The following is a 24,045-nucleotide window of genomic DNA, read 5'->3' as shown; positions in this document are numbered from 1 at the left end:
ACAATAAAATTAAAAAAAAATAAAATAAAGGGGGCAGTTATTCTGTAGAATTATTGAACTGTGTTCTGTCCAGTAGGCTGTAGTGTGCCTACTCAGTCACATGAGGTGCTATTCCTCGAGCTTGCATTGATGTTTATTGGAACACTGCAGCAGGCCCAGGACACATGAGGGGGGTGGTGGTTGTTGAAACAGCAAGTGACTGGAAGCTCTGGGTCATGTTTTCGGACTGAGCAGAAGTGTTCTGCAAAGCGGTCACCCAATCTGCATTTGGTCTCCCCAATGTAGAGATGTTTTTTCATTTTTGTGCTTTTGGTTAGGGCTCTTCATTATTCTGTCATTTAATACCCTCTCTGCACCAATGCTTTGTCTTTCACCACACCATTAGCACACTCTCTGCCTTTTCCCCATGATCTCCTTGTCAATGAATCTCTCTGACCCTCTGTCCTATCAACACCTCCCTTTTTTTGTTCTCTTCCTCCACCCCCACTTTATTTGCTTTAAACCTATTGCATTTCCACCCTTTGCCAGGTCTGATAAAAGGTCACTGACCTGAAACGTTAACTCTGCTTCTCTCTCCACAGATGCTGCCAGACCTGCTGAGTATTTGCAGCACTTTGTTTTTTTTTTATTTCAGATTTCCAGCATCTGCAGTATTTTGATTTTATTAGCCTGGTTGAACATGTTCTTAAATTGAACAACTTCCCCTTCAACTCTACTCACTTCCTTCAAATAAAAGGTATTATGGGTACCTGCCTGGGTCCTAGTTATGCCTATGTCTTTGTGGGGTATGTTGAACATTCCTTGTTCCAGTCCTACTTGGGCCTCCTCCCCCAACTCTTTTTTTTTTTTCCCCTGTACATTGACTGTATAGATGCCCCGAACTGAAAAACTTCAACTTTGCTTCCAATTTTCCACCCATCTCTCCTTTTTTCCCATCTCCAACACTTCCCTTCCTCAACTTATCTGTCTCTATCTCTGGTGATACTGATATTCATTACAAGCCCACCTCTCTCCACACCATCTAAGGCCCCAAACTCTCCTTTCAGGTGAAGCAGCGACTTACTTGTACTTCCTTTAATGTAGTATACTGTATTCAATGCTCACAACGTAGTCACCTCTACACTGGGGAGACCTAACGCAGATTGGGTGACTGCTTTGCGGAACACCTCCACTTAGTCCATAAGTTTGACCACAAGCTTCCAGTTGCTTGCCATTTCAGCACCACCCTGCTCTCATGCCCACATGTCTGTCCTTGTCCTGCTGCAGTGTTGCAGTGAACATCACAAGCTCAAAGAACAGAACCTAATTTTCCAAAACTTGGTTTCTCATGTTTGTGCTTTCGGACTGAGCTGTTTATTATTTGTCATTAACGCTCTCTGCACGAATGCTTTCTTTCACCACCCAATTAGCACACTCCCTTTGCCCCATGACCACCTTGTCAGTTAATCTCTCCTGCCCTCTGTCCTATTGCACATCTTCCCTTTTTTGTTTTTCTGTACCCCCACTTCACTTGCTTTTAAACCTATTTCGAACCTTTGCCAGTTCTAATGAAAGGTCACAGACCTGAAACATTAACTCTGCTTCTCTCTCAACAGATGTTGGATATGCTGGGGTTGTTTTCTTTGGAATTGTGGAGATTCAGATTTAATTAAGGTGCATAAAATTACAAGGGGCATCGATAGAGGATAGGAAGGTACTATTTTCCTTTAGAGGGGCATAGATTTCAAGTAGCTGGTTCAATAAGAGGTAAGTTGAGAACTTTTTTCACTGGGGGTCTGGAATTACCGCCTGAAAGGAGGTCGGGGCAGAAATGCTCACTGCTTAAACGCCCACTTGGATATGTACTTGAACTTTCAAGGCTATAGACTAGGAGCTGGCAAGGAGGATTAGGCTGGATAGTGTTTATGGCTCATACTGACTGGCTTGAATGGCCTCCTGTACTGTAAATTCCTGATTCTAATTAGGGATGTGCAATCATTGCTGGCCTTGTCAATGACACCTGCATCCCATGAATGAATGAATGATTTTTAAAAAATGGCCATTAGGCTTTTCATCAATTTCCTTCTCCACATGATCCACTCTGCTAATTTTTATGTCCCCTTACATTAAATAGCCCTCTTAAACCATGGCTTTCTGCAGTGAATTTCAGAGCTCAAATTCTTTTGAGCACTTTAACCCACTGTATAAAGATTCATTTTTCAAAAGTTTTTAAAAAATCCTTCCTAATTTTTTTTTTAACTGGCACTAGCTGTGTTTCAGTTGGTGGCACACCTGTCTGAGTCAGAAGGTTCTGGGTTCAAGTTCCACTTGAGGACTTGAGCACAAAATCTAGGCTGACGCTGCAAAATTGGTGATATAGTGGACAGTGAAGAAGGTTGTCTAAGGTTACAACAGGATATAGATCAACTGGGAAAGTGGGCAAGGGATTGGCAAATGGAATTTAATGCAGACAAGTGTGAAGTGATGCATTTTGGGAAGTTAAACCAGGACATATACGGTGAATGGCAGGGCCCTGGGGAGTGTTGTTGAGCAGAGACCTTTGGGACATAGTTCCTGAAAGTGGCAACACAGGTAGACTGGGTGGTGAAGAAGGCAAGCATGCCATATGCTTTCATCGGCCGAGGCAATGAGTACAAGAGTTGGGACGTCCTGTTACAGTTGTACATAACGTTGGCTAGGCTGCATTTGGAGTACTGTGTGCAGTGCTGGTCACTGCACTACAGGAAAGATGTGATGAAGCTAGAGAGGGTGCAGAAAAAATTTACAAGGATGTTGCCTGGTTTGGAGGGCTTGAGTTACAAAGAGAGATTGGATAGGCTGGGTCTGTTTTCCCTGGAGCGAAGGAGGCTGAGAGGGGACATGATAGAGGTATATAAAATTGAGAGGCGTAGATAGCCAGAGTCTGTTTCCCAAGGTAGGGGTGACTAAATCTAGAGGGCATAGATTTAAGGGAGAGGGAGGAGGTTTAAAGGGGTAAATTTTTCACACAAAGAATAGTGGGTATCTGGAATGAGCTGCCTGAGGAGGTGGTGGAGGCAGGAACAGTAGTGACATTTAAGAGGCATCTGGACAGGTACTTGAATGAGCAAGGCATAGAGGGATATGGAATTAATGCAGGCAGGTGGGATTAGTATAGATGGACATTATGGTCAGCATGGACGCGGTGGGCCGAAGGGCCTGTTTCTATGCTGTACGACTCTGACTGCAGTGCAATACTAAGGGAGTGCTATGCTGTCTGAGGTGCTGTCTTTTGGATGATATCTTAAACCAACGCCCTGTCTGTCCTCTGATAGATGTAAAAGATCCCATGGCACTATTTCAAAGAATAGGACTGTTTATCTCTGGTGCCCTGACCAATATTTATCCCTCAATCGACATCTCAAACTGATTATCTGGTCATATATTAGAGATGCTTGTGGGAGCTTGCTATGTGCAAATTGGTTTGTACTGTAGAAAATGTGGCAAAAGTGACTTTACTTCTAAAGGGACTTCATTGGCTATAAAGCACTTTTGGACATTCAATGATCATGAAAGGCACTATGTAAATACAAGTCTAATATTCTTGTGATAACTTTAAATTTTCACCCTGTCATTACCATTCTGCCAACTGTTACATGTACTTAGGTACAAAACTCCAATCTCCGAGGCGATTGGAAGTTTAAAATGTAAACGAGTAAATTTTTGTTGAGTTTGGCTGGACAGTTGGACAACCTCTGATTTGAGCAGGAGAATCATGACCTCCTGACATTTTGAACAGCTCCACTGGAGGAGGAGGGAATGGAGGTGATCATGGCCAAACTTCCACCTCAACTCCACTTTGCTGCCTGCTCTCCATGTCCCTTGATTTCCCCAAGAGATCAAAAATCTATCATCTCAATCTTAAATATATTCAATGGAGCATCCACAACCCTTTGGGGTAAACTATTCCAAAGATTCGCAACCCTGAGTTGAGAAATTTCTCATCTCAACCTTAAATGGTTGACCCATTATCCTGAGACTCTGTCCCCTGTGCTGGATTTTCCCCCAGCCAGGGGAAAACGACAATTCAGTGTCTACCCTGTTGAGCTCCTTCAGAATCTTGTATGTTTCAATTAGATCATTTTCTTTCATCTAAACTCGAATATAGCCTTAATTTACTCAACCTCTCATCAAAGGCCAACACTCTCATCCCAGGAACCAAACTAGTGAACTTTCACTGTACTACTTCCAAGGCAAGTGTATCCTTCCTTGCGTATGGAGACCAAAATTGTGTACAGTACTCTAGGTGTGATCTCACCAAAGCGCTGTACAATTGTAACCAGACTTCCTTATTGTACTCCGATTCCCTTCCAATGAAGGCCAACGTACCACTTGCCTTAATGGCCACTTAAGGGCCCTCGCGTGCCTCCATGGGTATTTTGCCCATGGCAAGCGGGTGTGCCAGGGATGTGAAAGGTCACCCAGCAATAGCTGTCAACCTTTTCTGTGCCTGGGGGGGTGGGCATAGCAGTCGAGCACTGCATCCCTGATTGAGGGCCGCCCCTGCCTCCGAACCCACCCCTGGGATCCAAGATGCCCCCCCTCCCCCCCCTCCCCCCCCCCCCCCCCCCCCCCAAACGAGGCAACGCAAACTTACCCACTCTCAGGTCCATGGTGTTGCCTGAGCTGCAGTCCCAGCAGTGGCCACTACTCTGTGGTGCTGCTGAGACTAAGCTGCTGGCCTGCAGCTCACTGAGGCAGGACATCCTCCCTCAAGTGGGTGGATGTCCCGCATTGGACCAATTAAAGCCTGGGGATCTGTAAAATATGGGACGGATCCCCAGGCTGGGCGGAAGCGGGTTTGTCACCGACATTTACGTCAGAGTCCGGCTCCCATTTTTTAATTTCCAAAATATAATTTATTCATCTGTAAATTAAAAAAAATACATTACCAAACCGTTTCAAACAGCACCAAGTCAAAAATTGCAAACAGTGCAAAGGTGATCCGTTTCCTTCAATACAATCATGAGTTGCCTCAACCCTTCCATTTCATTTGTCATGCCATATATTTTTATATTTACAGTAAATGTAAAATTTCCCAATATAGTTCGAGGGGTTTCCCATGGATCCAGCCCCTCAGTTCAGCTTGGTGGGGGGACCTTGCACAGTGGTCTTTCCCCATTGAGCCTTTGCTGCGGCTGCCCCAAGCTTTAGTGCATCCCTCAGTACGTAGTCCTGGACCTTGGAATGTGCCAGTCTGCAACATTCGGTCGTGGACAACTCTTCGCGCTGGAAGACCAGCAAGTTTCAGGCAGACCAAAGGGCGTCTTTCACTGAATTGATAGTCCTACAGCAGCAGTTGATTGTCTTGGTGTGCGTCTTTGGGAACAGCCCGTAGAGCACAGACTCCTGTGTTAGAGCTGCTTGGGATGAACCTCGTCAAAAAAACCACCATCTCTTTCCACACCTGCTTTGCAAAGACACATTCCAGAAGGAGGTGGGCAACCATCTCTTCCCCACCACAGCCACCGCCGTGGCATTGTGTGGAGGGGGTGAGACTTGGGGCGTGCATGAAGGATCTGATGGGGAGGGCCCTTCTCACCACCAGCCAAGCTACGTCTTGGTGCTTGTTTGAAAGTTCTGGTGATGAGGCATTCCGCCAAATGACTTTGATGGTCTGCTCGGGGAACCATCCGACAGGATCCACCGTCTCCTTTACCCGTAGGGCCTTGAGGACATTCCGTGCAGACCACTGCCTGATGGAGCGGTGGTCAAAGGTGTTTTCCCGCAGTAACTGCTCCACGAAGGATAGGTGGTACGGCACGGTCCAACTGCAAGGAGCGTTCCGCGGCAATGTGACCAGGCCCATACTTCGCAACACCGGGGACAGATAGAACCTCAGCACGTAGTGACACTTGGAGTTTGCGTACTGGAGGTCTACACACAGCTTGATGCAGCCGCACACTAAGCTAGTCAGCAGGATGAGGGTGACGTTGGGTACATTTTTCCCACCCTTATCCAGAGGTTTGAACATCGTGTCCCTCCGGACCCGGTCCATTTTAGATCCCCAGATGAAGTGGAAAATGGCTCGGGTGATCGCCACAGCGCAGGAGTGGGGTATGGGCCAGACCTACACCACGTACAGCAACAACGTGAGCGCCTCGCACCTGATGACCAGGTTCTTCTCCACAATGGAGAGAGATCGCTGCCCACACATTCTCAGCTTGTGTTGTACCTTGGCTACTCGCTCCTCCCAGGTTTTAGTGCATGCCCTGGCCCTTCCAAACCATATCCACAGCACCTTCAGGTAGTCTGACCTGATGGTGAAAGGGACAAAGGATCGGTCGGCCCAGTTCCCAAAGAACATGGCCTCGCTCTTGCCATGGTTAACTTTGTCTCCCGAAGCCAGTTCGAACTGGTCGCAGATGCTCATCAGTCTGCGAACAGACAGCGGATGCGTACAGACGGCGGATCCGAGCAGAAGACGGCGACATCATCCATGTACAGGGAGGTTTTAACCTGAGTGCCTCCACTGCCTGGGATTGTCACCCCTCTTATGCTCGCATCCTTCCTAATAGATTCAGCAAAGGGTTTAATACAGCAAACAAACAAGACCGGGGAGTGAGGACAGCCCTGTCTGACTCCAGATTGGATCGGGAAACTTTCCGATTCCCACCCATTGAGACTGCACTACTGATGTTTGCGTAGAGCAGTTTGATCCAATTGCAGATTCCCTCCCCAAACCTCATTTTGGAAAGCACGCCCATCATGTAGGTGTGCGATATCCTGTCAAAAGCCTTCTCCTGGTCCAGGCTGATGAGGCAGGTGTCCACCTGGCGTTCGTATCCCTGAGTAGCGCGAGTCTATCAGATCTTCCTGCTGGGTACAGTACAGGTCTGATCGGGGTGGATCATCAACTCCAGAGCAGACTTGACTCGACTGGCTATGACTTTGGACAGAATCTTGTAGTCAACATTAAGCAGTGAGATGGGCTGCCAATTTCTGATTTCTCCCCTCTTTTTTTTTTTTCTCCCCTTCCGCCCTGCTTGTAGATGAGGGTGATGATGCCTTTCCTCATGGATTCTGACATGCTGCCGGCCGGGAGCATACTCTCGTATACTTCCAGCAGGTCTGGGCCGAGTACAACTTGACCAGTAAGCTGTCGCTTCCGGGAGTTTTACTTGTTTCGAAGGACTCTACGGCCTTTGTCAGCTCGGCTCCCGTCTGCCCGCTGTAAAATTCCAGGCATTAACTCTGTTTCTCTCTCCACAGATTATGCCACCTGTTGAGTATTTCCAGCACACACTTTATACTCAATCTGCCATCTTGTTGCCCACTCACTCCACCTACCTATTTCTTTGCAGCCTCTTTCGTGTCCTCCACAGCTTACTTTCCCACCTAACCATTGTATTGTCAGCAAATGTGGATACATTACTCTGTCTCTTCATCCAAGTCATTTAATATAGATAGTAAATAGTTGAGGCCCCAGCACTGATCCGTGCAGCATCCTACTAGTTACTGCCTGCCAACTTAAAAAATGACTAGTTTATCCCTACTCTCTGCTTCCAGTCCATTAACCAATCCTCCACAACTACATTGATTAACTCTTGTTTATACAAGTGTTTATAATGGACTCGAGTAGTTTACTGCAGAATGAAGTTTAAAATTGGCTTGTCAGTTTGGCTCTGTTAGTAAGTGTGCTGGAAAGAATTCTTGAGTGACAGAAGGTTCTGGATTTAAGCTTCACTCCAGGATCTGTTCACATAACTAAAAGTAGGTGTTGTGATTATAATGGAGTGCAGCATTTTTTGAGGTACCATCCTTCAGATGAGATGTTAAGCAAGGTGGATGTCAAATATCGGTCAATACTTGAAGAGCATGTATTCTTTGTTCTGGGCAACATTCATCAATCTCTCAATCAACATTTTAAAAGACAACGAATTGTCTACTTTTTGTGTGGAGCCTTCCAAAAATAGAGGTAGACTAATTTATCAACTTTCCCCATCTATTACATATTCTTTTTGCTGCGATTTTGAAAAATTGGAAAGTCAGTATCCACTTCTTCCCTGAGCTTGGAATAGTTTCTTTAGTACAGTTCCCTTTTGAAAAGTAACCTCCACTAACTGTTCTACCTGCACTTATGAATGTTCTGCAATTGCAGTCTTCACAACTTCTGAAAACTGAGATGAAATATTTTGGTGTCTCTGCCATTCCCTCAGTTCCTGTCACAAACTTGACTTCATTTTCTCAGTGAACTGCCCTCTTTAGTACTAAGTTTTGTTTAAACTGCTCCTTGATGTTTTTTGTTAACTTTTTCTCTCTCTCTCGTGCACCCTCCTTGGCTATTTAAATTCATTTTTGTAACTCTTATATTTTCTACTAGTTTAATTTTTGTTTGCCTTCGGAGAGCTAAATGCCATTTTGTTCCAGATTTGATCTAATCACCTACCATCCATGGAATTGGAGTTTTTGATGCACTCCCTAATTTCCTTACTGAAATGTAATTCAGTATCCATATCCTGTTTAAAGATTTCCATTGCTGTTAAAAGGTTCTGTTTGCTAGTTCTCCTTCCATTTCAATTTGGCTAAGAATTTTTTTAGTTTTGTATAATTTGACATTAAAAAGGGCCTTGCCTTGGTTAAATTAAATCACTGACTCCAATAAACCTAATTGTGCTCATGGCATTCAAATATTGCCTTACTTTTTAGGTCAGTTCATTTAGGTAAACTATCACCCAAAACAGATGCTTCCCTCCTTCTTGGAGTAGCAATATATTGGCTGAGAAAACAGTCTGCAGATAAATACTTAGGACAGTACTTCTCCAAAAAAGTGAACATTTTAAGAGAGATGCATATCTTATCAAATACAAGAACTATGAATATCAGAATCTGCATAGCTAATTTAAATCTATTATGTGCACCGTTTTGAGTGAACAAGCAATATAACTCTAATGACAGATCATGCACAGCAACATCTTTAGTCATTGAATATCATGAAGTACACTTGTGACTGGACCTTTTTTCTAATTTTATTTAAATTAATAGATGGACTGAGGAAAAATCATCAATTTAATGTTTTTAATTGCATTCACCTCACCCAACTAAATTTATGTATTTTTAAAAAAAAAATAAACTTTGTCTTGTCTTTTGTTGACAAAAGGCAGACATTTTTCTCAACCAGTCTTGGCCTTTCCACCTGCAATCTGGGCAATGCCCCTCGCAGTGAATTTTAAAGGCTTCAAGAAACATTTAGGGGCTTGTGATCTAATTGGATCATAATCAAAGAATGTACATCGCCGCCATTTTTTTTTGTGTGCAACTAATTTATTTTAGCTTTTCTTCCCCCTTGATGTCTTGCAGATGGTTGCGGAAATCTAAAAACAGAATCTCCAGCTGGACAAACATTTCATTACCTGCAAAAAATGATGACATGAAAGTGACAGTGGATGATTGTATTATAAAGGAATCCAAGAAACCAGATCTTGGAGATTTTACGCTGGAGGAGTACAGAGAAAAAATCATACAGTATGGTTACCAAATGGTAAGATTGAACAAGTAACTTTCTTGAAAGGTATAGTTTGGACAATTGCAAACTGACAAGGATTTGAGTTGTGTAACGAAATCCATGTACTTTTTTTTATTTTCCACTTTTTTGCACTTTTCCCAAATTATTTGGAGGATAAAAAAGCTGAACAGAACTAGTTAGCTATACTGATGGAATATTTTAGTTCCTAATGGAATGGTTTTGACTCATCCTGAATTACAATATTGCACATGCTCAGACTGCAGAATTTGTGTTCAACTAAATTGCAGATCTAAGCAAAATATCAACTCTAACTGAAGTTTGTTTGAAATTAGGGTTACTGAAGAGGAGAATAGCAGATAGAATTTTTGAGCAACTTGTGGGTTTAAAAATTGTACAGGAGTACTCGGCATGACACTCCGTATGCAGAGGGTGTTCTGTACAAGGTTTTTTGTTCATGTGACTTGCATCAATGGCAAAGCTAGCATTTATTGTCCTTGAAGGTGATGGTGTGTTGCCACCTTGAAGCTGTGCATTCAGTGTGGTGTAGCTACACCCACACTACCATTGGGTGGGGAGTTCGAGTTTTGACCCATGACCAGAAGGAATGGCGATATGGTTGTAAGTCAGGGTGGTGTGTGACTTGGAGGGGAATTAGAAGGTGGTGGGATTCCCATGCACCTGCTGCACTTTCTCTTTTAGATGGTAGAGGTCGCAGGTTTGGAAGGTTCTGTTGAAGGAGGCTTGGCAAGTTGCTGAAGGGCATGGTGTGCCATTGGTGGAGGGAGTGAATGTTTAATGCAAATTTGGTGCCAATCGAGCAGGCTACACTGTCCTGGATGATGTTGAACTTGTTTTGTTGGAGCTGCACTCATCCAGGCAAGTGGAGAATATTCCATTATGCTCCTGATTTGTGGCTTGTAGATGGTGGACAGGCTTTGGGGAGTCGGGAGGTGAGTTACTTGCTGCAGAATGTCCAGCCTCTGACCAGTTGTTGTAGCCCTAGTATTTATATGACTGCCCCAGTTAAGTTTCTGATCAATGGCGATCCTTAAGCTGTTGATGGGGGATTCGGTGATAATGCCATTGAATGTCGAGGGTTAGACTTTTTTTTTCTTGGAGATGGTCATTGCCTAACATTTGTGTAGCACAAATGTTTCTTTAAACTGAAAAGTAGTTAATCTTCCCAAATAAGTGTGAAGAAATTATTTCCTTAAGCATGATCAAACACACTTTAATGAATGATGCATATATAAATATGTAACTTTTTTAATATGGATATTCAATGACCAAGTTAATTATTCACTCCCAACTTTTGTTTCCAGCTTTTTTCTATCTCGTTCCCTCTGGCACCACTTCTTTTCTTCATAACTATTTTATGTGACATACGTGTGGATGCCAAGCGACTGTTGTGGATGTACAAACGACCCATTGCTTTCATGGCTCAAGACATAGGTAAGATATTGTCTGACTGGCATATATCAGGATTTATTCATACTAACCATGATTAAGTGACCTAACCATACAAGTTAAATGTGTGTGAAGTCATGAGCAGTCATTAAGCATTGCTCTAATTCTCATCCTCTGCCCACAAGAGAAAAATGACCTATGATATCACTTTGCACCCTCATCACTCCACTATTCTACCCATGTAGAATGTAGAAAAATTAGGCCAAAATGAATCACTTAACATGGTCTTTTCTTGTGCATGTAACATTACTTGAAACCAAATTCTGCACTGGTTACCAACCTTATACCAAGAGCAATATCTTGGAGATGTAAGCAAGCTTTTGGATAATACAGTATTGGGAATCAAACTTTCTAGACTTGAACATTATTGGCTCCAATGTGTTTTTATCGCTTCCTGGTTTTGTACTTGTGTTGCTGCACCTCTTGGTGAAAGATCTTATTTGTGGAAATGGTCATTAGTCTTTTTAGCTCAGGATAGCACACTGCCCTGTGTCAGAAGATTCTCCATTCAACCCCATTCCAGGACTTAGTAGAGCACTCGCTCAGTTTAAAAAGTGCCAGCCTATTTGGAGTTTTGTCTTTTCAATAGATATTAAACCAATGCCCTACCTGACGTGAAGGGAATGTATAAGATCTCATAAGTTCTCAAGATATCCTAGCCAACATTCTCTCATCCAACATTGAAAAAGATGAACTGCACATTAATTCGTTTGCTACTTATGGGGCCTTTGAGTAAACTGACTGTGAACTAGTTTGGGACATCCTGAAGATGTCAGTCACCACATTAAAAATTAGTTTTTTTATTTTAGGTAGTGGGGCAAAAATTACTGTTAACTGCCATTAAAACTTGTCAAGTTGTGTGCTGTTAATTGAATAACTTACTAGTCCATTTAAAATAGGGTTTGAAGGAGGACAATAGCATAGTGGTAGGATTACTAGTCCAGTAACATTGAGTTCAAATCCCACCACGGCAGCTGGTGGAATTTAAATTCAATTCATTAATAAAAATCTGGAATTAGAAGCTAGCCTCAGTAATGGTGACCATGAAATACTGGTTGTTTTTAAAACCCATCTGGTTTTGGCAATTTTGGTACTGGTCCCCAGATGTTAATGAGACAGACCTTGCAGGGTGTGCTGTTGTCATTTCCTTTAGGGAAGGAAATCTGTTGTCTTTACCTGGTCTGGCCTACATGTGACTCCAGACCCACAGCAATGTGGTGGGCTTCTTAATTGCCCTCTGAAATGGCCGAGCAAGCCACTCTTGTACAACACCACTACAGAAAAGTTGGAGGGACAAATCTCGTCGGACCACCAGGAATCAGCCTAAGCACTGGAAATGACAACAGCACACCCTGAAATGTCTGTCTCATTAACATCTGGGGACCAGTGCCAAAATTGGGAGAGCTGTCTCATAGACTTGTCCAGCAACAGCCTGACATTGTCATACTCTCCAAACCATACCTTGCATCCAATTTCCCAGACTCCTCCTCCACCATCCCTGGATATGTTCTGTCCCACCAGCAGTTGCAGCACAGTGGTATTTAGTCCGGAGGGAGTTGCCCTGGGAGTCTTCAACATTGTCTCTGAGCCCCATGAAGTCTCATGGCATAAGGTCAGACATGGGCAAGGAAACCTCCTGCTGATTACCACCTGCCGCCCTTCTGCAACAGATGAATCATTACTCCTCCGTATGCTACTTAAAAGTACTGAGGGTAGCCAGGGCACAGAATGTACTCTGGATGGGGGACTTCAGTGTCCAGCACCAAGTTGCTTGATAGCACTGCTACTAACCAAGCTGGCTGAGTCCTGAAGGACATATCCGCCAGACTGGACCTGTAGTGGGTGGTGAGGGAAAAACATGCTTGACCTCTTTCTCTCTCTTTTTTTCCCCCCCCCCAATCTACCTGTCACAGATGCATCTTTCCATGACAGTATTGGTAGGAGTGACCACCACATAATCCTTGTGGATTCAAAGTCTCGTCTTCACACTGATGCCTTCCATGTTGTGTGGCACTACCACAGTGCTAAATGGGAAAGATTCAGAACTGATCTAGCTGCTCAAAACAGGGCATTCAGGAGGCACTGTGGGCCAACAGCAGAATTGTCTTCAGACACGATCTAACTTAATGGTCTGACATATCTTGATCTGCCATTGCCATCAAGCCAGGATCAACCTTGGTTCAATGAAGGGTGCAGGAGGGCATGCCAGGAGCAGCACTAGGCATGCCTAAAAATGCGGTCAACCTGATGAAGCTACAACACAGGACTACATACATGCTAAACAATAGAAGCAGCATGCAATAGACAGCTAAACAATCTCTCAACCAACAGATTAGATGGATCAAAGTTCTGCAGTCCTGCCACATTCAGCTGTGAATGGTGGCAGGCAAATACAGTTAACTGGAGGAGGAGGCTCCATAAGCACCCCCATCCTCAATGATGGGGAAGCTTGGCAAATCAGTGCAAAAGGAAAGGCATAAGCATTTGCAAACATCTTCAGCCAGAAATGCAGAGTTGGTGATCCATCACTGCCTCAGAGGTGCCCAACATCACAGATGCCAGTCTCTCGCCAATTCGATTCACTCCACTATATATCAAAACAGCTGAAGACACTGAATACAGCAAAGGCTATGGGCCCTGACAACATTCTGACAATAGTACTGTAGACTTGTGCTGTAGAACTAGCCTGAGCCAAGCTTTGCCAGTACAGCTACGACATTGGCATCTACCTGGCAATGTGGAAAATTGCCCAGATATGTCCAGTCCACAAAAAGCATCAAGTTAAATCCGGCTAGTTACTGCTCCCTTGGTCTACACTTAATCATCAGCAAAGTGATGGAGGGTGTCATCGACAGTGTTATTAAATGGCACTTAAACAAAAACCTGCTCCGCTTGGGTCCCGTCAAGGCTCTTGACCTTGTTACAGCCTTTGTCCAAATGTGGACAAGAGCTGAAATCCAGAGATGAGATGAAAGTGACTGCCCTTAACATCAAGGCAGCATTTGACAGTGTAGCATCTAGGAGCCCTAGCAAAATTTCAAGTCAATGGGATTCGGTGGTGTGGGGGTGAGCTCGCCACTGGTTGGAGTCATACCTAGCACAAAGGAAGATGGCTGTGGTTGTTGCAGGTCAATCATCTCAGCTGGCAGTACATTGCTGCAGGAACCCTCTGGGTAGTGTCCTAGACCCTACTATCTTCAGTTACTTCAAGAACAAAGAACAGTACAGCACAGGAACAGACCATTCGGCCCTCCAAGCCTGCGCCGATCTTGATGCCTGCCTAAACTAAAACCTTCTGCACTTCTGGGGTCCGTATCCCTCTATTCCCATCCTGTTCATGTATGTCAAGATGCCTCTTAAACGTTGCTATCGTACCTGCTTCCACCACCTCCCCCGGCAGCAAGTTCCAGGCACTCACCACCCTCTGTAAAGAACTTGCCACGCACATCCCTTCTAAATGAGTTCATAAGGTCAGAAGTGGGATGTTTGCTGATGATTGTAGTGTTCAGTATCATTCATGACTTCAGATACTGAAGCAGTCTGTGTCCATATTCAGAAAGATGTAGAAAACATTCAGGCTTGGGCTGATAAGTGGCAAGTAACATTCATGCCACACAAGTGCCAGGCAATGACCATCTCCAACAAGAGATTCCAGCCATCTCCCCTTGACATTCAACAGCATTACCATCGTTAAATCCCCCACCATCAACATCCTGGGGGTTACCATTGACTAGAAACTGAACTGGATTAGCCATATAAAGACTGGTTAAAAGAGCAGGTCAGAGGCTGGGAAATCTGCAAGAGTAACTCACTACCTGGCTCCCCAATGTCTGTCCACCTACAAGGAGTGATGGAATACTCTCCACTTGCCTGGATGAGTGCTGCTCCAACACCATCTCAGGAATCTTGGCACCACTGGCGGAGAGTGGTAGCAGTGTGTACCATCTACAAGATGCACTGCAGCAACTCACTAAGCCTTCTTCGACTGCATCTTCCAAACCCGTGACCACCTCCCCCTAGAAGGACAAGGGCAGCAGATGCATGTAAACGCCACCTGCAAGTTTTCCTCCAAGCCACACACTATCCTGACTTGAAACCATATTACCGTTCCTTCACTGTCGCTGGTTCAGCATCTCGGAACTCCCTTCCTAACTGCACTGTGGGTGTACCTACACCCAGATGGACTGCCGTAGTTCAAGAAGGCAGCTCATCACCTTCTCGAGGGCAATTTGGGATGGACAACAAATGCTGGCCTTGCCAGTGATGCTCACATCCCATGAAAATTTTTGTTATATTTTAACAAGGAATTTGTAACAAGACTTGCATCAGTTTCACCACATCTGGAGATGCTGCAATCCATCACACTGTCTGCAAAAGCATATTGCATGTGATTTTACTCAAATATTTGAATGCCAGACCAACTTCCCTTTTTAAGAAAATCTTTTTGCAATTACTCTCCTGTCTCAAAACATAAGGAGGTTTCTAGAAATCTAGTGTGCTCCAGCATATTCAAATTGAGATAAAAGACAAGAATTCTAGATCGTGAAATATCAAACTTTAATAAAGCTGCCGAATGGTGTATAATGGCTGCTTGTTATAAATAAAACTGCTTTAATGATTGCTCTTATAACTTCTTCCAATAGGTCATAAAATAAATTACCTAACATATCTATTGTGGCTCTATGGTATTCCTATGCAGCTATTTTATAGACTGTTCTCATCGCTAGCAATTTATATGTAATAGATTTTATACATTTTAAGTAATGGAAAATGTCTAATTCCATATTTTCAGGCCAATGGTTGACCATATTAGATCTTATAAATGGAGTAGCAGTGGTGACCAATGCCTGCGTGATTGCTTTCAACACAGATTTTGGGAGGGAGAGACCCTTTCATGAGCAACTGATCATCCTAATTATAATTGAGGTACCATATTACAATCTTCAAATCTCACTTAATTCCTGCAGAAAATATTCAAATGTTTTGCTAGATTTTTGTAACCAATTATATCTATAACTCATGAAGGTTCTTGAGATTGCTTGTTTACAGAGGAAAATACGACCATTTGTACTTTGATCTTGAACGAGCTCATCAAATGTTTGCATTGTGTGTAAATAAAAAGGATGGACATTTTCTGTCAGTTATGGTAGATTAATTTGGCTTGGGTTTGAGGGCATAAAGTGGATGGAAAAAATTGGGTCTAGTCCACAAGATTTTTGACACGATAACTTTGAAACATTTGAGTATTGATTGTATAACAGTAGTTTTCACCTATAGTCCAAGACTGCAGATATGCTACCGCTCCTGTTTTTTTTTTTTTTTGTCTTGCCTCCCTGGCGCACATCACTCCGGCTTTGTATTCATGTCTGATTCAGATCGTAGTGACATGGGCTCTCTCTAAAGTTTAGCACAGTATGAATCCATTGTGGTGTCAAATCTGGTTTTTAAAAAAGCTCCCAGAAGGATCCTCGTGCTCCCCGTACATTTTTTTTTTAACTAAGATTTCTTAAGCATTTTGAGTGTGTGCTACTGCCCATAATTTCAAGATATTTAATGACTGGGGCTAGAGTTGTCTGTACATGGTGTTTGTGGCCAGAGCTTTGTCCTGGCTGGGGCTAGACAATATAAAATGATGTTCACTGGAACACTGCAGCAAATATCAACGCAAGCTCGAGGAACAGCATCTCATTTACTGATTTAGGCACACTACAGCATGCCGGACTGAACATTTCCGAGCATGATTGGGCCCCCCATTTTACTTTTTTTTTTAACTTTTGTGTTAAGTTTGTTTCTACTGTGCCTACCCACTTTTTTTTTTAATGTTTGTGCTTGCAGCTGTTCAGTTTCAGTCCATTAACACGCTATCTGTACGAATGCTTTGTCTTTCAGCACACCATTAACATATTATTTGCCTTTGCTCCATGACCACCTGGTCAGCTATTCTGTGACCTTGTCCTATCAATAGCTTCTTTTGTTATCTCTTGCCCCACCCCCACTTTACTTGCTTAAAATCTTTTACATTTCTTATCTGCCAGTTCTGAAGGGTCACTGACCTGAAACGTTAACTCTGCTTCTCTCTCCACAGATGCTGCCAGACCTGCTGAGTTTTTCCAGCACTTTGTTTTTATATTTATATATAAATATTTCATGGCTTAAACTGATTTTAGTAGCTTGTGGACACATTTCCAGATTGATTTTATAAGAATGCCATATATCCTTTGGGAAGGGGGTGAGGGTGGGTGGCGGGGTAGTGTGGATGCAAGGGATGGAAACTTTACAGTATTCTATTAGAAATGCATATAGATAACCGACATGAGAAATTTGATTTCCATGCAACTACATTTAGTTTACTTCAAAGATATATAGGTGCTCGAAAACATAACAAATAAACTACCGAGTTTTCAGTGGTGGTTTTGCTGGAAGTCAAAGTACTATCTGATTTTGGTGCCTCATGCTCTGGAATTCCCTGCCTAAACCCCCTCCACTTTCTCTTGAACCTTCTTTTTTTTTTTAAACTCCATCTCTGACCAAGCTTTTTGCCACCCCTGCCCCCTACTTTTTGTGCCTCATTAATTTTTGCATTAAAGGTGCTATATAAAAGCAAGTTGTTACATAATGAGGAAAATATATTTATTTCTTTCAGCATATAGTGTTTGTGGTGAAGTTCCTGCTATCAAATATGATCCCAGATGTTCCTCAACACATACTCCTAGCAATGAGGAGGGTAAGTCTTTAATGGAAAAATATTTATCTCAAACATTATACATGCTGTTCCATTGCCTTAACAAGGAAAAAGGCCCATATTTTTATAGCATTGATTTTTTTTTTTTGGGTGGTATACCATGGGGAGTAAGTATTCTGGAGTTAACACAATGATGCGACAAGTATGTGCAACTTGATGTGATGCACCAATAGAGACCTGAATTCTGTGCAGTCCCTGGACCATGATGCTTCCAGTTAAATTTAAAGATAAAAGAATTAATACAAATGCTAGTGGTACATTATTTCTATCTGTTCACATTCATACAATTTTATATATATTATATCGAATTACCTGTAACTGTACTCTGCTATATTTGTTTTAGGAGAAATATAAAGTGGCAACAAAAATGAGAGGTTATCCACATCGCCTTCACCAATTCAGATCATTCTAGAAAAACAGGACTGTAAGTTATTTTATATTTTGTATAGTCTTTAATATTGATCATTATACAAGTAGATTTAATTGTGCCAGACTTCCTCCTGTGAAGCACCTCGGGATATTTAACTGCACTAAAGGCGGTATATAAATGCATGTTCTGTAGCTTGGCATCTTTTTTGTCTGATTAGACTTCCATTGTGAGACCTTGCAGTGTGCAAATTGGCTGCCACATTTCCTACACTTCACAAAATGGTTCATTGCTTGCAAAGAACTTTGGGATGTCATTTGTTAAAGGTATTAAGTCTTGTTTTCACATTTCAAGATCGCCAGCTGCTACAGGAACATTCTGACAAATTTTTAAACATTGTATCTCTCAGCCCTCTTCATATTTATCACTTTGGTGTGAGCTCCTTGCACGTAATCTGAAATGCACTTTACCTGCTCTACTGCTTCAAGGTGATCTAGCAGGGGCGGCACCGCAGCCTCACAGCTCCAGTGACCCAGGTTCAATTCTGGGTACTGCCTGTGTGGAGTTTGCAAGTTCTCCGTGTTTGCGTGGCTTTCCTCCGGGTGCTCCGGTTTCCTCCCACATGCCAAAGACTTGCAGGTTGATAGGTAAATTGGCCATTAGCAATTGCCCCTAGTATAGGTAGGTGGTAGGGAAATATAGGGACAGGTGGGGATGTGGTAGGAATATGGGATTAGTGTAGCATTAGTATAAATGGGTGGTTGATGGTCGGCACAGACTCAGTGGGCCGAAGGGCCTGTTTCAGTGCTGTATCTCTAAACTAAAGGTACAACATGAAAGGAAGCCTGTTGTCGTTGTTGATTCTGATTGGTCAGTAGTTCAACACTAACACCATATTGATAGTTATGACATTATTTAACTTGAGTAAGAATGACTACATTACAGTATTTAAGACCCTCCATTCATTCCTTATTGGCTGTGTCTCAAAATTGTTAGTGCACAGAATTTCTTTCTAATACAAATGTTGTGCCCTGAAATCTGCATCAGCTTTTTTTCAGATTTAGAACGCCATCTGGCCTGCTGAACTGAGTGTCCCTTTACCATCCTTGTTACTTCCACCTACTCCTGCTCACTTGTGCTCAGTGCCTCAATGCAGTCCCTTCAAACTCAAAGTTCACAAGATGTTTATTTCTGTGCTGGTGTTTGGTTAGTGCTGGTAACCATATATGGTTTTCCAGGGTTTTCATACTCTGTCTTCCTGGCAGTAGTCTCCATTCCTATGGCTTAGAAGGGTAGAGGAAAAGCGTTTGCCTGTAGTTTCGATGGCCAGCAGTTGCTGCAACATTGTCATGCCAGATTGTCTTGATTAGTAAGTGTGCAACTTAAATTATGAAGAAATGGGGAAGACATCAACAAATCCTGCTGTGGCAGTCCTGCAGCTCTGCTATCTATCAATGGTGACTGCTTCCATGGGGTTTAGAGTTTGCACCTCCTCCCATGCTAGTTGTCTTCACCCACTGTGTGCAAGTTTCTTCAAGAAGAATGAAAAGTAGGTAAATGTGTGCCCTGGACAAGGACATTCAATTCTTGCTCTTTATTGTGCCAGCTTACCTAAGTATGTATGGTAGCAAGAAGCAGAAGGTGTGACCACAGTGAAACGTTGAGGACAGCAGCAGCATTTGAGGGTGTTACTGCAAGCAAAAAGATGAGATGAGATCTGTCATATTGACTTCGACAACCAAGGGCCAGATAGAAGGGAAGGATTGATTGCTCATTCTTTCTGCACAATGTGAAGGAGAGTCCTGGCTGGGTGTGGCTCGAGGTCCTTAACTTTGTTCCTGCACTGCATTCATGTGTGTCCCTCTCTCCATGCCTCTTAACCAACTATCCCTGGGACCTGAGCGAAAGAGGACTTGCTTCCTTTCCTGAACTTGCTCTACCAGTTTCTTCCTAGCTGAAAACCTCATGACTTCATCAGAATTCTTGCTCTCTAAACATGTTCCTAGAGCTTTATGGTATTGCTTACCAATTTTGGTCACAAAACAAAACCTTCCCTTTTAATCTTCTGCAGATACCAGAGCCTGAACAGCACCCTATTTCCCACCTCCTAATTGAACTGTCGATGGAGAGCATATTTCAAGTCTCCTGCAAAATGAGAAGTAACTGTGTGCAAGTTCTCTGCCTGCTTTTCTGGACAGCCATTGCACCCGCTCCATCACCTGCCAGTTTCACTCCAGAGTACCAAAATCAATTTCTATTTTTCCACAGCTGAGAGTCCCCTTGTAATGTGACTACAAATATAGCTGCTCCATGACAAAGACTTGAGAATGTTAGTTTTACTTGATATCTGGTTTAAAATGAAAGGGAAGAATTTCATTCTCCTAGCAGCGCTGCCCAGGGGCAGACAGCACTGAGCCATTACCTGTGCAGACCGCACAGTGTTCTTTACTGATTGAAGAGCGCTGCATAACTATGATAACTGCCCACGGCTCTGCCTGCCCATCCCCGGAGATAGAGGGAAGTCTGCATAGTTCTGCTAGAAGCAGCACTAGGCAAATTAATTTCTCCCCTAATGTATGGTGAGTGGGTTCATTGCTAGCATATCCCACCTTGTAAAGTGCCAAGATACTAACTTGGCAATTTAGCGAATTGACTTGGGCTTAGAATTACAAGACTAACCACATGAATCACTGTTTGTTTTATTGTAGATTCTGCATAAATGATGCGGTCTAAAGTGCACTTTATTCCTGTAATTCCTAATGAATCAGTCTGTGGATACACTAATGAAGAGGAATAAATTCCTTGATGAAGTTGAATGTTTTCACAAAGTGACTTGTTCAATTATTTTAATACATCTCAACAAACGCTTTTCCCCTTAATGCTAAAATAGGTTAAGATGTTGCCATTATTTCATTTATATTTTTAAAGAAAAAAGCAGTTACAACAGCAAACAAATTTAGTTTATCAATGGGCCAAAGTTTGCTATTGCCAAAGGCCATTCTGTTTTGAACTAACCAGAGCATTTATACAACTATGGAAAACATTTTCATTTTTAATATGTCACTAGTGATCCTGTTGTGCTTTTGTACCAAATAAATTATTTCTCATTAATTATCATGTTTAATGCATACATATTTAACAATAGCTTAAAAGCTGAAGCTTTATTTGGTTGAGTGAAAAATGAATTGTGTGAAGAACAAATTGTGTACTATCTACACCTGTAATCATCTTCAAATTGGTAAGCCTTTTGTAAAATTTAATCCTGTCTTTACCACCATTGTAGTAAGTGGGGGGGAGGGTGCATTCCTCATTCTGGGTAACTAGCGAAGTAAAAATTAATATCTTGCCCTGTTGTCTTTTTTGTTTTAAAAAAAAAAATACCCTTGCATTTGCTCAAACATACTCACTAGTGAAAATAGCTTTTGCAGCATTGCATTAATGTCAGCTTTTGCAAAATGGAAAAGATTATGATTTTTTTATAATAACTATTTAACCTTATCTTAGTGCTGTACTGTTTCTCACACAAATCAATGTGAATCTTGTTCTGGTTGGCTCCAGTTTTGATGGGTCAATGCGAACAAATATGGTTTCAAGCTAATGTGCATTTATGCAGTTATAAGTGCTGTAATTTTCATGTTTGTTTTTTGTTTAAATGTGTTTTTGGTCATAATGTAAAACAATTAACCAAATCAAGGACTTCAGCTGCCTCAGTTTATGAATGTTACCTGAACGCCAAAATTGAATTACTGCCTTAAATGTATTTGATCTGTCAGTAATTCATGATTCCTTCTAACATTGTGTGTAATGTAGTAGTCATTAAATTTGTGGTGTTTGAAGAAAGTGTTGCATGACAGAGCAAAGAACAGTCAATGTCCTGAAGATGCATCAAACTAAGAAATAAAGGCCTGCATTATTGCCAGTTTTTTTCATAGATCAGAGGAAGGTGTGTGTGCGCAGTTCATAGATTGGGGTTTCAGAAACCTATTTGTAAAATGACCACCAAAGGGGAGCTCTAGAAAAAGGTGTGTCTGATTTCTCTCCATTGACCGGTGAGTTGGGGAAGCACTGTTAAGGAAAAATGCCAAGGAACAGTTTCATCCATGTATGTATTTTATAATTAACTCCTCTCAAATGTTACTAACTGTGAATGTGTCATTCGTGCTTGCTGAGTCACTGTAGAAAATTGCCTTCTGTGATTGTGAGGATCAGTGAAACATAGTTGCTATTGTCCTCTGTACCCCACTGGAATGTCCTGCTGTGGGAAAGGCATTGCACAGACAGAACCACCTTTGTTACCCTCTTGAGTAATATTCCAGTACTGTAAAGTCAAAATATTTGTAGTTTATGGTTTCCATCTCTTCACAATATTTTCAATGACAGTTGTCACTACCTTTTTTATTTTACATTCCACTACGTAGTTCAGCAAGCCACTATTTCATTCGAATTGTTTAAGTCTAAAGTAATGCACATGGTGACACCAAGCGTTGGTATAAACTAAATTTAGCAACTATTGTATACTTTTCAATAACTACTACTATCAGTGTATAACCACTTAGCCTGCCCCCTCATATCACTTTGATTTTCTGGTGCCCTTCAATTCCTTGGGTATTTTGTGGTGAAGTAGTCTGACCACAGGATAAAGATATGGTCCTTATCACAATCAGACTTGTCAAGAGTACTCAATTTGGCATGAAACTCGCTCATTTTGTTTGTTTTATTCTATCATTCTTGTGTATAAATTGAATTTCTATTTGTTTAAAGTGATTTGCAATTTGTTCTGACCTCATTCACTCCTAGCTTTCTCCAAATATTGACGCACTTTGGGAACAACTCTTCAAGCTCATTGGTTTTCAGTGACATTAGAACCCAGATCTCCATTCGGGCAATTTACTATTGCTCTGAATGTCACTTGCCTATGATTTTAACCCCTCTGGTCAGTCAGCAGGCAATAGTAACTGTTTCATGTTATGTAATTGTATTTTAGTCCATTTTACATTTAAAGCAATGGTGTAAGAATTTAAATAATTTCTGAAATATTCACTGCATTGACGACCATGTTTGTATAAAGCCTTGTAAATAACAGTAACCAAAAACTATTTTATGCTGAAGTATTAAAAATTAAATTTGATAGGAAATATCTTTGCTATTTTAAATGTTTTAATCATTTTCCACTTGAAAATCCATCAAAAAATTTAAATTATTTTCCAGAAGTCAGTTGTTGCTTTCAATGGGGAACCAGTGGAAGAGCTGTTCCAGTAGTTATTTTGCATGAATTATTAAATAGAACCTAAGGTACATGATAAAATTAGGCATTGAAGTTTTCTTCAATACTTTCATTTCCACTTTTCTACCTCTTGTAAAATATTTCCCCTTCCTGGTGTTTGAGCGAGTGGCTAAAGCTTATTTGATAATTGTAATAGGCACCATGCTTGCAGAAAGGCTCCAGTCACATCTCTAAGTGGAATGTATCATTCCACATGACCATCTGATCAAAAATTGATAAACTTGCACACGGGTGGCACGGTTCATGGAACATACTGAGACGGGAGCTGGATTTTCACTTTGGGGGTAGGAACAGCATTGTTACCAGATCCTAAGCCTGTCCCTGAAGGGTAACAGTCAATTTGGGATTTTGACCCAGGATGCTGCCTTAATTGACATGGAAACCAGTTCCCTGTCCAGTGCCAGCCCACTGCCCTTAAACTGGACATTACAGGGCCCATCAGAGGCCTTCCAGCTTGAGAGGAGCAGTAGGCTGCAATGAAGGGTAAGTAACTTGAACTTCAACATGGAGGAAGCCTCCAACTTTGTTTTTTTTTAAATTAAAGCTTTTTAAAAAAAAAAGTCAGGCCACTATGGGGAGGGGCTGGGTGGAATTGTTGACAGGGTGGGCTTTGGCTTGGGGGGTGGGGGGGATGGAAGAGGAAAGAGAAGAGAGAGAGATAGCACTGCCAGCGTTGAACCTGCCTCAGCAAAAATGGAAAA

General features: G+C 42.2%; 1 protein-coding gene across 1 annotated transcript in view; it reads left to right on the top strand.

Annotated features, from left to right (window-relative positions):
- LOC137371291 (anoctamin-7-like) overlaps positions 1-20,828 on the top strand; it is a 92,336-nt gene extending 71,508 nt beyond the window's left edge. The window contains exons 16-21 of the mRNA XM_068033627.1: positions 9,319-9,499; positions 10,807-10,936; positions 15,744-15,877; positions 17,595-17,675; positions 18,037-18,117; positions 20,769-20,828. Of these exons, the coding sequence (XP_067889728.1) occupies positions 9,319-9,499; positions 10,807-10,936; positions 15,744-15,877; positions 17,595-17,675; positions 18,037-18,105 (595 nt within the window). The 3' untranslated portion in view covers positions 18,106-18,117; positions 20,769-20,828. The remainder of the gene's footprint in view (positions 1-9,318; positions 9,500-10,806; positions 10,937-15,743; positions 15,878-17,594; positions 17,676-18,036; positions 18,118-20,768) is intronic.
- The last annotated feature ends 3,217 nt before the right edge of the window (positions 20,829-24,045 follow it).

Source organism: Heterodontus francisci, chromosome 6 (genome assembly GCF_036365525.1).
Source record: "Heterodontus francisci isolate sHetFra1 chromosome 6, sHetFra1.hap1, whole genome shotgun sequence".
In the NCBI taxonomy this organism is placed as follows: domain Eukaryota; kingdom Metazoa; phylum Chordata; class Chondrichthyes; order Heterodontiformes; family Heterodontidae; genus Heterodontus; species Heterodontus francisci.
Note: the sequence above shows the minus strand (reverse complement) of the source record. Positions and strands in the feature narration are given on the sequence as shown.